General features: G+C 52.5%; 1 protein-coding gene across 1 annotated transcript in view; it reads left to right on the top strand.

Moving 5' to 3' along the window:
• Positions 1–2075: 2075 nt before the first annotated feature.
• Positions 2076–16477, top strand: part of HS3ST3B1 (heparan sulfate-glucosamine 3-sulfotransferase 3B1) — a 41482-nt gene continuing 27080 nt past the window's right edge. The window contains exon 1 of the mRNA XM_074342132.1: positions 2076–4368. Within this exon, the coding sequence (XP_074198233.1) occupies positions 3257–4368 (1112 nt within the window). The 5' untranslated portion in view covers positions 2076–3256. The remainder of the gene's footprint in view (positions 4369–16477) is intronic.

Raw genomic sequence — 16477 nt, 5'->3', positions numbered from 1 at the left:
CTACAAGGAATTTCTGATTTGGGTCTGCTGCCGCCCTGGGGCGCGCAGGAGGCAGGTCCCCTTCTCTGGGTGCTGGGACCCCCGCGACCCCACCCCACCCCCGCAGCCGTCGGGGCGCCCCCCTGCGGCCGGGCATCTGGGCGCCGCGGGGCTCAGGGCAGAGCCAGCCTGCAGCTGACAACCCAGGGGCTGCCTTGCAGGGGCACCTGGCGGGTGTTGGGGGGGTGGGGCCTGGGTTCCGGTGACAGGAACGGAGGCTCCGGGGCCACTTCAGGTAGCCCGGGAAGGGCGGTCTTTGCAGGAGCAGCTGTGGGCCTGGCCCTGGGGAGCCGGAGGGCGGCAGGGGCTCGAGCCCAGAACCAGAGAAACTTAAGGGGTGAAAGATCGTGGAGATTTTTTGGTTCAAGTGCCCTACTATACAGATGAGGGAATTTTAGGGCCAGAGAGTGACCCGACTGGGGTCGCACAGCGGGTCACTGGCAGCGGGACCTGGGGGAAAAGGGACAGGAGATGGCTCCTGAGGCGGCTTGTCCCTTGCCTGCCAGGTTAGAAGCCTCACAGGTCTTAGCCAAGCACCCCATCAGGTGAGCGCAACCAAAGTAAAACACAAACCTTGCAAGTGTGCCGACATTCAATTCTCTTCTACCAAGGTTTCCTGAGGACAAAACTTTTGAATAAGTTTATCGAAGGGAAACCTTTCTCCCGGTCTGGGTGGCCGTGTTTTGCTGACGGCCAGGTTCGCGCATGGGGGACCCCGCACTGCTGAGCAAAGGTTAAGGGCAGAGGCTCAAACTGTGTTCACGGTCAGACTCTCCAGCAGCTCCGTGCAGATTGGCCTCGGGTTCCGCATCCGCAGAATGGGACGATGGGGGAGATGGCATTGGCCGAGGGCGAAGCCTGCAGCGCCCGCCGCTCGTGGAGGTTTCGCGGCGCATCATGGGGCTCCAGAGCCCAGCGGGTGGAAGGGCCAAAGTGCCAGGTCATGGGCATGGCCCGCTCCGCCCCGCTGAACGGCCCACCGAGAGCTGCTTAGGTCCGGGTCACTGCGGACCTCCTACTGCAGAGCCCCGCGCCGCGCTCTGCTCGGTGCTCCTGACCCAGTACGCTCGGGTGGATTCGTCGGCGATTTGGCCCGGGGGCGCTGGGCTTGGGGAACTCCCCAGGCAATTCCTGATGCCCACGTCTTTGCTTCCACTCTCTCCCTCCTTTCACCCCGGAAAAATAAAAGTCCTAAATACATCCGGCAGACTCGCTCACTGTATTTCCCTTTACACTGAACTTTGCTAACCCTCAGGACAGGGGCCATTTTTACTAGAATCATCAAAACCCTTTTAAAAACAAGTGTAACAGTCACACCCAACCAGGCCTGAAGTCAGCCACGTGGGAGGTGCAGTTCGCCTGAACACGCGCAAATCGTGCGCCACTGCCACCCTCCCCCCAAGTCCACAGAAGTCAGCAAACCTGAAGCCGCCTCAAGACTGGAGACAGTGACTTCATTTCCCCCCGAAATAATACGAATTTGAAGAAACCCTTCGGAGACACTAACGTTTTCCCTCTCACTTTTCCAAAGTGGGGGGGGGGGGAGTCGGGCTAAGCTAATGGGCATGTTCATGGGCTAAACTTCATGTTCTAGAAGTTTAAAATAAACTAATAATAAATTAATCTCACTAGAAACTAAGGGTGAACAAGTCGCTTCCAAGGGAGGGCGGGGGAAAGAGCTGGAAAGAAATTCTCCCCGCGAATGCAAATGGGGAGGAAGTTCTCTCCCTAAATTACTTCCCCCTCAGCCGTTCTGTAGAAAAGGTCTTGGGCTCAAGAGTTACCAGGAGCACAGCTGCGCACGGGGACCCCGTGGGGGCTGCAGGGTCACCCAAACCCCGCCGGATGGCCGCCGCCGCTCTCGGGCACATTTTCGAACCCGAGGCGCTCACGGCCGCCCGGCTTTCTCGGTGTGCTGCCCACGGAGGGGAACTGGACTCCCGGGACGGAGCTGCGAGACTCCGGACGCTTCCTCGGGAGGAGAGCGAGGCGCGCGGGCACAGCGCGGCAGGGGAACGGGGCTCCCCAGTTCCGCCGCCCGCCCGCGCGGACCGGGAGGGCAGCGGGGGCCGTGCTCCGTCCGGGGCCAGGCGCGGGGTCGGGATCGGAAGGAACGCTCTGTCCCGGAACCGCGCGGGGCCGGACGTGGGAGGCCCGCTGTCCCCGCCGGGGCCGGGTCGCAGGCATCCAGAACTTCCTGAGCGCCACCGGGGTGAACACCCGCGCTTCCAACCGGAACGCGGGGCAGGAACGCAGCAGCGCGGCCCCCGCCCCGCCCGGGCGGGTCACTTTGCAGAGACCCCGGGGGAGAGGCTCGGAGTGGACTTTGTTAAGTGCAACTCAGGGATCGATTTGCGAGCTGATGTTTGACTTAGGGGAAAAAATCAGTGGGAAAAAACGATACTTAATTCGCGTAACAGGTCAGCAAACCAAACCGTCTCCTAAATGAAGGTGAGTGTATTGGCTTCGATATTTATTCAGGGGAAAGGGAAGAGAACATTGTCTTCACCTAACGTCCCCGACAAACTCATAACCGGCCAAAACTTTCTGTACGTGACTTTAACAGTCACTTTTCGACCGAGAAACTTTCCCTTAGCTTTTATCTCCCCGTTACATTCTCCTTCTTTCCCCCGAACTTTCTTTCCTCGGGCAGTTTGGGAAGCGACGGAAGAACTTTTCCTGAGGATAGTTTACGCTGACCCCAGTTAACCGGCAGCCCGAGAGAGATCAACTCCTACAAAGACTGAGAAGGAAAGATTTTAAACGTTAAAAAAAAAAAAAAGTTGACAGCGTTTTCTACTTCCTAAAGAGGTGCCAGTCCCTGAAGGCGTGGGGTGGGCGGGCATCTCCGGCCTGACTCTCCTCCACCCCCTCCCTACTTCTGACAAAAACCCACCAGGATCCCGCCTGCGAAACATCTGGATGGGGACTCGCGTCCCCACACAAGGCCGGCTCCTGGGGAGCGAGTGCGGAAGTGCGCGCGGGCGCCGGAGCGCAGCACTCGCGGGTCGGTCCTCTCCCAGCGCTGGGTCTCTCCAGCATCCTTCCTACCAGCTGCTCCTGTCACCGACCCCGGGCTTAGTCCCTCTGAGCCCGCCCCTTGCCTCTCAGCCAATAGCAACCCCAGACTGCTCTCCACCGCCCCAAACCCTTTCCACACCCCCACATTCCGGGACCCGGTTGGCTGCCGAACCCTCAGCAAAGCGGCTGGAATTGCATGGCCCTCCGGGTTTCTGGTAGGTGGAGCGGACTGTCACTCCCGGTGTCCGGGCCCGCCCACTCAGCCTCGGCCTTCGGCTCTCTTCCTGCGCAGCTTTCCTTCGCAGCCTCCGCGGGGAAGCGCCGGGGCTGCGCTCAGCGCTCAGTTCGCAGGACCGCGGGGAGGCAGCCCCGGCGAGCGGCCGCGCGGTGCACACCGTCTGGAGGAGCCAGGACTCGGGAGTGCGGCTCTCTGCTGGCCCTAAGCGCGGCGTCGCGCCGCAGGAGCAGCCCCTGGCCGGCATTTGCCACCACCCGACTTTCGTTCCAGTTGCGGCTCCTCCGGGCATCATGTCAAAAGCCGCCGCCGCTACAGCTGCCGCCGCCACCTGGGGAAGAGCAGCAGCAGCAGCAGCAGCAGCAGCAGCGGCGGCAGCAGCGGCAGCAGCGGCCACGGGCTCGCGAGGGCAATAAGCTGCACCTCCCGCGGTCCAGGGAACTCTCTCCGCGCTCACTGCTCCGGAGGGACCTGCGCCATGTGCTGAGCCATGTCCCTCGCCGCGCCCGCGGGCAGCGCATGGGGCAGCGCCTGAGCGGCGGCCGATCCTGCCTCGATGTCCCCGGCCGGCTCCTGCCGCAGCCGCCGCCACCCCCGCCACTGGTGAGGAGGAAGCTCGCGCTGCTTTTCGCCATGCTCTGCATCTGGCTCTACATGTTCCTGTACTCGTGCGCCGGCTCGTGCGCCGCGGCGCCCGGGCTGCTGCTGCTGGGGTCGGGGTCCCGCACCGCCCACGCCCCGCCAGCCCTGGCCGCGGGTCCCGAAGGGCCTCCTTCCAGGCTGCCGTTCCGGGCGGCGCCAGCCACTCCGTTGGCTGCCGGCAGGGAGACGGCGGTGGGCGCCGGGAGCCAGGAGGAGAAGAGTCCCGAGGCGCCGGACTCCCCCAGCCCCATCTCCAGCTTCTTCAGTGGGTCCGGGAGCAAGCAGCTGCCGCAGGCCATCATCATCGGCGTGAAGAAGGGCGGCACGCGGGCGCTGCTGGAGTTCCTGCGCGTGCACCCTGACGTGCGCGCCGTGGGCGCCGAGCCCCACTTCTTCGACCGCAGCTACCACAAGGGCCTCGCCTGGTACCGGTGAGTTTCCCCGGCAGGGCCAGAGCCAGAGGCGCCAGCCGCGATCCCGACGGGGAGAGGAGGGAGACGTGGCCTGTGCTGGGGGAGTGACGGGAGCACAGCTTCGGGCCACCGGAGCGGGGAGGGTCCGAGCAAGGACCGCGCGGTACGGGGTGCGCTGGGCTCTGCTTTCGCCACAGCCCAGGGAAACTTCTCGAGGAGCCCTGGCGGCTCAGTGGCCCTCGATGCCCTATAATTAATCAGGCAATCTCTCCCCAAAGAAGTGGGGCAGCGACTGGGACGGCGCTCAGGGAACCGCGCAACCCTCTGTGGCCGTGCCCCAAACCAATCAAGCCAGCGTTGCTCTTTTTTTCATTTTCCCTCTCGGATCCAGGGCGGTCTGCGCCTCGCCGGTCGCCCTCTCTGCTCCAGACCAACTTCTATAGCAGCTTCTGCTGCCCGAATGGAGATGGGGTGGGAGCGATGCCGTCCTGCGGAGCCCGGTGGAGGCTGTTCACTTTTCTAAGAGGGTCAGACCCGCTTCACGGGCGAGCAGCCTGGGCTAGGGAGGGTGAGCCGGCGGGCGGGCGGCGGGCGGCGCGCGGCGCGTGGAACAGTGCTGGTCCCTGTCGGGCAAAGGCGCGCACTGCAGCCGGCGGGAGCGGCGCGCGGCCTTGAAGGCTTCTCTGCGCCCGGGGCTCGGCCTGCCGGTTTCCGCCTCCCGGCCGGGGTACACAAACAGCCAGGGCAGGGGCGCGTGTCTCTGAGCGTACTTGACACTTCGGGGTTCAAAGAATAGTCGGGACCAGTTGATTGAGAAATGCGGGTTGCGCAGAGGTCCGGGCTTCTGGAAACTCAGTTCTCGTGTTGGGTGATGGGTCCGGTTCCAAAGGGACAGCAGCCCCTCGGGGTCATAATCACGACCTCTGCCCAGTACTTCCTGCTGTCTTTGGGCTGAGCTGTCGGTTGACCGAGTTGCTGGTGAGTTTTGCAGGTGGGCAGGGGGTGCAGATACCGGCCTTCGGAAATCTCATCGCCGATCGGCCCCTGCCCCTTGCCCCCGGCCACCACCTCCAATCCCCACAGTCATGACTCTCTGGAGTCCCGGGAACCCCTCCAGGCCAGTTAGCCTGCAGGATGCTGGAGACTTCGGAAAACAAAAGGTGAGGCTCCACCCGAACCCCATTCCCTGCCCCTATCCCCTCTTTGGGGACGGGGACGGTTGAAAGATAAAAGGGGTCCGAAGGAGTGGATTAAAACCGCTCTCTTCCCAGCCTCTCCCTCCCCTTCCCCTTTGTCCTAATGTTTTTATTATTGTCAGGAGTTGCCCAAGTCTTGAGGTTTAGCCAGCCGTGACAGTCACCCTGCCCACCGTCCCGGGGCCCTGGACTCCGGCTGATGCGAATGAGGGCTCTGGGGCCAGACGCCTGGATCCGCGTCCCAGCCCTGGCAGCTCGCTGGTCGCGTGGGCCTCAGTGCTCTCATCTGCGCAGTGGGCAGCATGTTCTCCGCGGCGCAGCCAGGTGCCCGGCGGGCAGATGCGGGCCTCTCTAAGTGGCAGCTGTTGTCATGGATTGTATTGTTGCCATGACTTCTGCCACCGCTCCTCCTCCTGGGGTGATGATTCCGGGGGCCCGGATGGTAGCCTGTAACTAGCGCGCTTCCAGGTAGAACCCACCAGAGGCCGGGATTGTCTGAGATCGGGCGCACTGGGAGCCGGGCTGGGAGGAACTGGCAGGAAAATCAGTTAATCCTGAGTGTCAGGCGGTTTTAGAAGCACCTGGGGCAGGCTGCGGAAATCCCCACAGGAAGATTCACGCCATTTCTTAGACGGCCGCCCTCCACCTGCCACGTTCCTCTTGATTGACTCAAAAACGCTGAATAAAGAACGAAGTCGCACTGGCAACGCTGGCCGCGCGCCTGCAGCCGGGAGCGAGCCCCGGAGCTTCGGGTGGGCCCGGCGCCTGGGGCTGGGATGCGCGCAGCTGGGCTTGGGGGACGCGGGGGCTTTGCCGGGCGGCGGGAGGCGGGAAGTTCGTCCTCCTCCCGAGCCACCTCCCTCCACTGATGAGCCGGACTGTCCGGCCCGGAGGCCCAGGGCCCGCGGCGGTGACGGCGCGGAGCGCCGGCGGAAAGAGCGAACTGCAGACACGGCCGCTCGCCCCAGAAACTGCGTTCCCGTGGCCACAGGGTTAAAGGATTTTTTTTTTCAAAGAAAAAAATCTTTTAAATACCATCTGCTTAATTAAAACTTTTAATTAACTTAGAATATTCTGAATGTCTAGGCGAATGTGTGGACTTAATTATTTTGAAGGCAGCCGTTTTAACTTGAAAAGCAGACCACACTGGGAGCAGAAGCCTGACCCTGAAGGCTTTTCCTAAAATCCGGTGTCCACCCCCCCACCCCCCACGCCCGTCTCCCCGAGTTCTGTCCGCCAGCCCAGAGGTGCGCTCCCTGGCATCTCCCGCTCCGTCTGTGCAATCAGGCAGCAGATTGCAGAAAAGCATAAACAATAATTAGCCAGAACTGCAGTTCAGAAACAAGTGGTTAAAACAAATCCTCAAAGCTAGAAAAGAGGAGAGGGGAGACATTCTGAAGGCATTTAAACATTCTGAGGGCGTTAAACAGCACAGGCACGGATGGTTGAATCCGAGGATCGTCATCGGAGTCGGTCGGAGGAAAGAGAGATTGGTTCTGTCCGAAAGAGTTGTTGTTGGGTTTCATCGACTGATACACGGCCCTGCCAGGGGCCTAACCAGTAACCCGGAGCCTGGGCGGATTTACACGTTTCCCAAGTTAATTGTAGTTCCTTCCACGTGGAGTAAGGGGAAGCCATCAGCCCCCACGGGAGGGACCCTGCAGGGATGGAGCTCACTGTGGTGGTGGCTCTGCCCAGCTGACCTCACTACCGGCCAGAGGGCAGGTTTGCCGCTCCCCTAAGGGCTGTGAAAATCAAATGGCTGGGCAGCGCGTCTGCTCTGGAACCCAAGTTTGTTTTAGTCTGGGATTAAAACTCTTCTGGATTTATTTTTCTGGTTCATTATCCAGCTCCCTCTTGAATCAGGCCTCCCCAACTTAGCAAGTGCTTGTGAGGACCCCATGGATGCCTGATCAGGACTTCTGGTGAAAGTAGCCCTTACTGTCTGTTGCACTGGGGTGATGGTGTCTGAGAAACAGGGGGAAGTGGTCCAGGAGAATTTCACACATGCCAGCCTCACCCGACCTGCACATGTAGGCTTTCAACGTGATTTAAACTTTGAATGATCAAAAATGAAGTACATAGATTCTTTAATAAGTTTCTCTTTTTGATTTAGTTTAAGTCTGGTACATTTTCACAAATTTTAATGACCTCAGTTTGGGATTTAAGTTAGGCAAATATTGTGTAATTACTATTTTTTATATAGAAATATTCCTTAGACTTTACAGTGTCAGAAACTCCTTCCCCACCTTGACTCTTCTTTCCATTTTTGGTTGTGCAAACTAAGCTGACACTTTAGTGCTGTGGCCACATGAAAAAAAAAAGTGCTCTTTGTGTGTGTGTGTGCGTGTGTGTATGTGTGTGTGTGTGTGTGTGTGTGGTTTAATAATGTTGGTAGCTAACACTTACCGAATGTTTTCCCTATGTGCCAGGCACTGTTTCCAGTTTTACAGGATTAGCAAATTTAATCCTCATTACCATCCTCTGAAGTAGGTACTTTTACAGATGAGGAAACACAGGCCCAGAGAGGTTAAGCAACCAGTCCAATGTCTCACAGCTAGAAAATGGCAAAGCTGATTTACCAACTCAGGCATGCCTCCTCCAGAGGTCACTCTGTGCCATTCTCACTCACTTAAGTGACAAAAACATGTTGTTGGTCTTATATGATGAGTTCAAAACTGAGTTTGTTTTTTAAGTTGGAGTGGCCTCAGTGAGGGTTTCACTCTTCGTCATTCACTTTAAAAGAAAACCCGCTTCAGAACAGGAGAGTTCGGACATCCGCAGTTGGTGATAACTAGTTGGGGCTGACTACATCACCAGGGCATCTTTCTTTCTCTGCCTGCACAGGACAGTTAGAATCAATGGAGTCATTAAAATGACAAAAATATCCTGAAGTACAAAGGCTGAGAAAACACAGCGAGGGCCCCCACTGAGACCAGATTTATTCTCTCCCATTTGTCCTTTTTAAGGCTGGGCGATGTGGGAGAACTTAGGGTTAAATAAGATGTTCTTAAAGCTCTTGGAGTGAACTTAGTCATTTAAAAAAGTACAGTGCTTCAAATCAAGACTGAAAACTTGTGCTTATTAACCAGAAGACAATTATAACTAACACTTTGAGTTGATGTTTTTTAGAATTAGAATCTAAAACCCAGTAACTCCATAAATCTCCTCCTTGAAAGCTAGCAGCAAGTTCTCCTACATTTTAAATTTAACAAATGCTGAGAAAACTAACTTCCCTCCTATTTCCCTACTCTATTTCTAAAAACTTGGTGGCAAATACTGTGTCTGTCTTCCCTAAGGGAAATTTAAGATAAGATCTGATAGGGGATAATCCTTTTTGAAGTAATTGCATTTTCTCAGTCCAGGAGTTTATACCAAGTATGCAGCTCACTTCAGGCTGCTGGGTGAAGATCAAAAATTACATTTATATGCAACAATTTGAAATACAAACCATCATGTTACAAAGCTGTCAAGATTTATTAGCAAGACAGTGTAGCATGTGTTGAGCTCTGTTTTCAATTAGGCACCTAAATTACACCATAAAATGGTTGATTAATCTTTTACAAGTTGAGGGGAAAATATAACATAAATTAACCTAATCATAAGTGTTTTCCCAGATGCTCTGAGTTAATAAAATAGTCAATTTTTAATAGCAACCTATTTGCTTTAGGTAAATAAAATGCTGAAATGCATGAATTAAATTACACTTATTATCTTCCAAATGATGTGCTATTATTATTGGACAGGTCTCTAAAAATTAGGTTGCAGCCCATGTCTTCAAAAATATTTATCAAAATAGAATACTATAATTTGACTAAACTACTAAACTAGATTTTGCTTTTTTAATGGAGCCTGATTATTGAAAATTTACAATTTAATATAGACTAATACTTATAAAAAGACATTCTTCCCAGCTAAAGTTATATTATTTGAAATTTTAAATGGACGTGTCACAGCTTCTGTTTTTATTTTCTAGTTTGATGTTTTTATTTTCGTCTGAAGAAAAAGCTTTAGATACTTTGAAAAATCAGTATGTCCCCCAACCCCATTCCAAATATGTATGCTGATCTACCTTGTTGTTTAAAACATGTTGTAGGATATCAGGTTTTCTGATTATAGAAGATGACCCTTTGTATCACTAAAAGTATTTAGAATTAAAGGCACACCAGGACTTAAAAAAAAAAAAATCAGCAGTCAGCTAGTGTCATGAATCAGGGAAGTAGCATTTATTTAAAGCTTTGGGACTGAAATACATGACCAAGGCTGCCTGCCCAGCGTTTTCTATGTCAGTGGTTTTTGAATACTTTATGCTCTCAACTCTATGAACATGGAAATGAAGTTGATTGACAGAAACACAAAATGTCCACTCCAAAGGCACAGCATAATGAACATTTCTTTTGCTGTGAATAGACTTAGTTTCCAAATAGGGAGCTACCTCTCTCATTTAGCAGTCAGTGATTTCAGACAGTAAGGGATATTTCAGCGCCAGCCTGTCGGAATAGTCAGGCATCCCAGCAAAATGAACTCCCCAGGTCGGTGGCGTATTTTCACGGGTAATGAATACAAGATGCTGTCTACCTCCAGTGGAAACATTTACCACGACTGGAAAGAAATGAGACACTGATATCTTTGAAAACTTCTCATGAGTGGAGCATGAAACTTTTTTTTTTTTTTTTAATATTTAAAAGATCTCCTTGTTGGAACTCTCCTATTCATCTCAAACTATACCAAAATAAAACTTAACATCACATAAAACTTAACATCACATAAAACTGATGTTAGGGTGTGTTGCTTTCTCTTTGTGATTTCAGATTTGGGGAAAAGTTTAGGAGGTAAGGAGCAATGACCACCTTACTAATATGATAATAAATAATTGTCATTGTAGCCCAGAGACTGTGTTAAAAGTACTGCCAGCGCTAATAAACCCCCTCCATTAATTTCCTCTGCACGTAGATAAGGGTGACATTGGTTTCTTTTAGAATATAGCTGAAATTCTTCCTTTAAATACACATTTCTGTGACTTGAAAAATATTAACAATTGCCTCAGTTTCTGGGGCAATAAAAAAATGTGCTTCATTGTGTTGTGGATGAAATGTTTGTAAACAGCAAATCTGAAATGCAGACTGTTGCCTCCCGAAGAGAGAGGCTTTTACAAATCGAGTGCAAGAACTTTGGAGAGGGAGCTGGTTACAGAGCACTTCCAGCGAGGAATTTATGTTTTCTACCTGCATTTAAAAAGTATATATTGTGTATACACACATATATTCACTGTGACTTTAAGTTGATACATTTGTTACAAAACAGATAAATTTCTGGAATAAAATATATTTCTTCTAAATATAGCAAATGTGTTAAAAAATAAGACTCTGGTTTTGTAGATTGTATTTCAGCACAAGCTAGACTATTTTTTGCCAAGGGGTCACTTCTCTTAAACCCCTTTGACTAGATTGTGAATGAGTCCATGTGCGTTCATCAAGCAGCTTGGGGGCATATCATTCACAATCCCTGTTTTTTCCCAAATCTTTACCCCCTAATACTTAACATGGTTACACTTGCGTAGAAACCCACAAAATGCTGAAAGATTGTTCTGGACAAATGGGAGGCTTGTGGCAGCAAATGGAGAGCCGGGGGTGGGGAGGAAACCACTTCGGGAAGAGAAGCGAGAAGCAGCAGAATTTTCACCACGCACCCTCTTGATTCACTGAGTGCGGGTCAGGAGGGAAGGGCTGGTGACAGACGTGCCCAACATGGCCCCCGCAGGCCCCACGTGCCACGTGTCTGGCTCTCTGGCAGCGGGAGGGGCGTCGGCGCGGACCCCCGGTCTGGAAGGGTGGCCGCCGCGCAGCCAAGCGCACGGAAAGTGGCCCCGCGGCCGGCCGGCCTCGGGGACCAGGCAGCACGACCCCTGGGTCGCGTGGGATCCCCGCATCTGGTCGGAGGAGGCAGATGGCGGCGCCGCCTCGTGTCGAGGGCGGGGCCAGGGCCCGGCCCGGCTGCCCCTCCGCCCCGCGGGTCGCCGGCCGCGGCCACGTGACCAGTAGAGCGCCGCGCTCCCGCCTCACCTGTTGGGCTCAGCCGGACCGAGAGATGCGGGCTCGCCGTGGGTGGTGCCGGCGGGCCCCAGCCCCGCGCTGATTGGCCCGAGCGGCTGCCGGAAGACCAATGGCAGCTCGCCTGCGCGATGGCCCCGGCCAGAAGGGCGGGCGGAAGGGCGCGCCCCGCCTGAGCCTAGTCAGGCTTCCCAGCTGCTGCGCATCCTTTCTGGGAGGGGCGCGGGTCCTGAGCCGCTTTCCCAGCCCGATTATCTGCTCATCTCTGTCTCTTGTCGGAACGTTTGCCTCTGTTAAGTGGAGCAATGAGGATGGAGTCAGACTCCCTTCCCTGCATCCGTGGCGTCGGACGTGGGTTTGAATTAATTCTTCAGAGCCTTACGTGGAAACAGCCTTTTTAGGGCCTTATTTTGCGCGGGGAAGAGTGGAGTGTTTTCAAACATCACGTCTCTTTTCTTTCTCCTCCTGCTCCTCACCGCCCCCCCCATCCTTTTCTCTTTGACGGAAAGGAATATTTAATCCTTAGTTCACCCACTTCTGTAAATGCGATTCAGCAAATTCAGTAGATAAGCAAAAATAGCTTCTTGCCCATCATGTGACTGGTCAAGTGACGGGATGAAGAGAAAAAGTGAGAAAGACTCCGACAGAGAGGTGAGGAGGGAGAGGAAAAGCAAATCTCAGCCCTCTTCTGACTCCAGAATCTCCGCTGGGCTGAGACCAGGGGGCCGGTCCCCTCTCCAGCCCATCCCCGCTGCTCCCCTGCTGCCCTCGAGGACACTCACTCCCGGGGCGCCCTCCTTCCCTCTGCCCCCGTGCCCACTGTCTGCAGCTGCCCCTACCCAGAGGCAACCTGGAAGCCGCCCTTCTGCTCCTCCAGCCTGTGTGGGGAGGGGTCACTGACAAGCCGCCTCCCCTAGCGCTGCTCAGGCGGAATCCCAGGCCGAAGAAGCCTCCTCTTGGGGTGCGCTACACGGTGGCCCTGAGTTCTGTTGTGGGTTTGGATGAGGCAGCCTTGTCTTCTGGAAGTTTTTGCAGAGATGAAGGAGGTGACCTGTCTTTAAAGGGCAGGGAGCTCACTTAGGACATTGCTTATCGCTGCAGGAGGCGTTGAAGAAATGCAAGATTTGGCCGACGGGTCTATTAAAGTAGTCTCCCTGGGGGAGACGACACACCCAGCCAACAATTAGAGAACAGTAATTTACCCTCAGATCCCTCCTGGTGCCCTCCCCCGCCCCCTCAACAGCTGAGATGTCCCCCTCCCCCTCCCCTCCTCTCTGGCTGGAAACTCGTCCTGGCTCAGCCCAGCCACTCTCGCCCTTTGCTGTTGGGTCCCTGGTGTCCTCCCATCTGATTGTTCCAGTCTCCAGGCACTTAGCATATGCTAGTGCTGCCAGTTAACACAGATACCCGGAGAATAAACATCCTGTTACAGGGGAGAGCTCTTACAGATGCCCACTCGCGCGCGGGAATGGGTGGGAGGGGAAGGTAGGGGGTCTGACCATCACTTTGTCATTGGTTTGAAATACTTAATAGAGGGAGGAAAAGGTGACCATTTAAAGTCTTTTTCTAAGAGGGGAGGGTGTAGCTCAGTGGTAGAGTGCTTGCTTAGCATGCAGGAGGTCCTAGATTGAATCCCCAGTACCTCTGTTAAAAAAAAATGAGTAAGTAAAACTAAACCTAATTACCACCCAAAAGACAATGTAAACTAAATAACTATTTAAAGAAAAGAAACCCTCTACTTCATCTTAAAAAAAAGTCTTTTTCTATAGTCAATGAATAATACATTCTTATACATTGTGCTGACCTTTTTTTAACCTAACTAGCAAAGATTTGCCGAGCACTTACTTTTAAAATATATATATATATATAGACTTGACTTTATAGAGCATTTTTAAATTCGTAGCAAAATTGAGTGAAAAGATAGGGTTCCCATATATGCCCTGCCCTCACACAGACACAGCCTCCCCGACTGTCAACGTGTGGCCTCAGAGCAATGCTCCTGGTGAACCTACATCAACTCATCACTGTGGTCCAAAACCCAGTTTGCATGAGCGCTCACTCTTGCTGTTACACATGTTATGGCTTTGACAACTGTATAGTGACACATGTCCATTATTACAGTATCTTATGGAACAGTGTCACCGCCCTAAAAATGCCCTGTTTGAGCATTCATTTTTATCAGGTGCTCTTCCAGGCAGCGCTTGAGGTCCTGAGGAAGTGTAAGAGACACGCACTTGTCTTTGAGGGGCCCGTGTTAGTCAGGGGACTAACATCCACAGGCTCAGTGAGGTCTCAAAGCAATTTAAGCACTAGTTAAAAAAAGAAAATCATCAGTCCCGCCGAGCCACTTGCAAATCTAAAAGCCATTTTAAGGAGAAGAGGGAGTGTGTGATAAAATAGTAAAAATTAAGAAATGTGATTTTGCAGACATAGAAAACAAACTCATGGTTACCAGAGGGGAAGGGGTGAGGGAGGGATAAATGAGGAGTTTGGGATTAGCAGATACACACTACTACACATCAAGCAGATAAAACAGTAAGGCACTACTGTATAGTCCAAGAAACTACACTCAGTATCTTATAATAGCCTATAATGGAAAAGAATCTGAAAAAGAATATATATATGCATATAACTGAATCACCATGATGCACATCAGAGACTAGCACATTGTACATCGACTGTACTTCCATGAAAAAAAAGTTTTTTCATGTGATTTCATATTTTACTTTTCCAGGACTATTCCAGGGAGAGCTAAGGAGAAGGAGAGGGAAGGCCAGTTACCAGGGGTACGATAGGAAAAAACCAGCTCCACCTTCGTGAGTGGGCCTGCTGTGTGTGTGTGGGCGAGAGGCTGCTGATTATTCAGTCTTTGCAGTGATATTTCCTGTGTGATTTCCCCCATTTTGCAGAGGAGGAAAGGGAGAGTTCACAGAGATGGCCTCACGTCCTCCAGCTGGATCTGTAGGGGGCCTGACCGCTTGAACCCAGTGCCTCCCTGAGGGCCCTCCAAACTCCACAACTTGGAGCACCTCTATGTGGCTGAAAATCGACATGCTATTCCTTCTGGACCAGTTTAAGCCATGTCTTTTATTGTTTCCTTCCCCCCACCCTCACCCCCCAAACACAGACTTTTCCACCTAAAAGTATCCCCAAGATTATATTTTTCCTCTCTTTTTCTGTCCCGACTTTCCCTTTTGCTCCCCCACTCGCTCGTCAGCCCCATCTCTGTTGCAAAGTCGTCTGCATTGATGGTGGTTGTTCTCATTCATGTCGCCCGTGGATGGACCCATCCCTCTGGTGTCATCCCTGGAGCCCCATCTCTGGTGATAAGATCTGTACGTTTGATGCCCCCACTTGCCGCCCACCTCTTCTCCCTCACCTGCTCCTCGAAGCCGCGCGCCGTGACCGGGACACTCAGAGTCTTAGTTCTTAAGATTATACCACGACATCTGTAAGAACTCCACTCGCTCACCTGTGTCTCAGCGTGGCCTGCATTTCTGCTTCACCCAAGACTTCCCTCTATCGGTTCCAGGAAGTGTGTTCTCTCTTGCCCTTGATTATTTGAAGCCAATCCAGATATATTATTTTATCTATACATCTGGCCTCTGTGTTTTTTAGTAAAACTTTTATTCATAGACCTATAAAAAAAGGTGTACAAATCAGGAGTGTGCAGCCTGAGGAATTTTTAGAAGGTCAGCATAACCCCATGCAACAGCAGGTCTCCAGTCCCCGGAGCCACACTCATGCTCCCTTCCGGGCCCTGTCCCTGTCCCAGGGATACTCACTGCCCTACCTTTTACTACCACAGATTGCTTTGCCTGTTGTTGGACTTAATAGAAATGAAATCCTTGAGTGAATATTTGTAGGGTTTGAAAAACTTGTAGACTCATTGCTAATATTGTCATATTTGGAGATTCCACATGCAAATGCAGACTTTCTGACAGATCTGACAGGCTGAGGCCTGTCTTTCTTGCATTAGCAGCTGCTGGAGCTGGAAAGCAGCTGCATCTGTGAATCAGGCCATCGTCCCTCCCGTTGGACAGACTCCCCACCACTCCCTATTGTCTCACTTTGGACCTGCTTCACTCCCTTGTCACCTGCCCAGTCCTGGGTCAGGGTCAATGCCAGTGAGAGGCTACAACCTGTTCCTCCTTCTTTCGGGTGTGTGCTGTTTCAGGATTGAATTTCCTTTTTAACGTTGTTGTCAGATTTGGGCATTTGCTTTTTTCCCCTATTTGACTTAGTTTTCATTTTACGCCTCTGGAGGGATCCCGGGAGAGGATGCATGGAGTCTGCTGGCTGGGTGCCATTTACAGTCAGAATCACCATCATCATAGCATTAACCATGGTATGCTTCTCCAATTAAAAAAAATTTTTTTTAGTTCTTTAAGACATTCTTCTTCCATGTCACCCCTGATGGCAACTCTTGGGGTCAGCTCTTTGCTGTGGACACTTTGTAACCTTGAGCAGGTCACTTTATCTCTTTGCTGTCAATACCCACTCTGGTCTGTCCTCTGCCCAGTGAGTTCATTGATCACGGCCTTGCATCGGATGACTTACTATAGCTTTAAACACTTAATCTCAGGTCATATCTTTATCTCCTTGAGGACAGTTTGTGGGTCGTCTGCACATCACACCTTGAGAAGCATTGTCTCAAGTTCCTTTGGTGAACAGAAAGTTCTGGAAAGATTAATGGGTGATATGTAGAAAAAAATGGTTCCAAGTCAGCACATTAAAGGCTGTGATAAGTACCGTAACCAAAGGAAAAACCCAAATCTGTTTAACAGTACTGAACCCCACATTTCCCCTGCGTACAGAATCCTCTTTTCATTCAACACCTGCTGATAATTTGAGGGGGGGTTGGTTAGTCAGAGGCCCACG

The sequence above is a fragment of the Camelus bactrianus genome, chromosome 16 (assembly GCF_048773025.1).
Source record: "Camelus bactrianus isolate YW-2024 breed Bactrian camel chromosome 16, ASM4877302v1, whole genome shotgun sequence".
Classification (NCBI taxonomy): Eukaryota; Metazoa; Chordata; class Mammalia; order Artiodactyla; family Camelidae; genus Camelus; species Camelus bactrianus.
The sequence above is the reverse complement of the archived record's forward strand: the minus strand, read 5'-3'. Positions and strand labels throughout refer to the sequence as shown.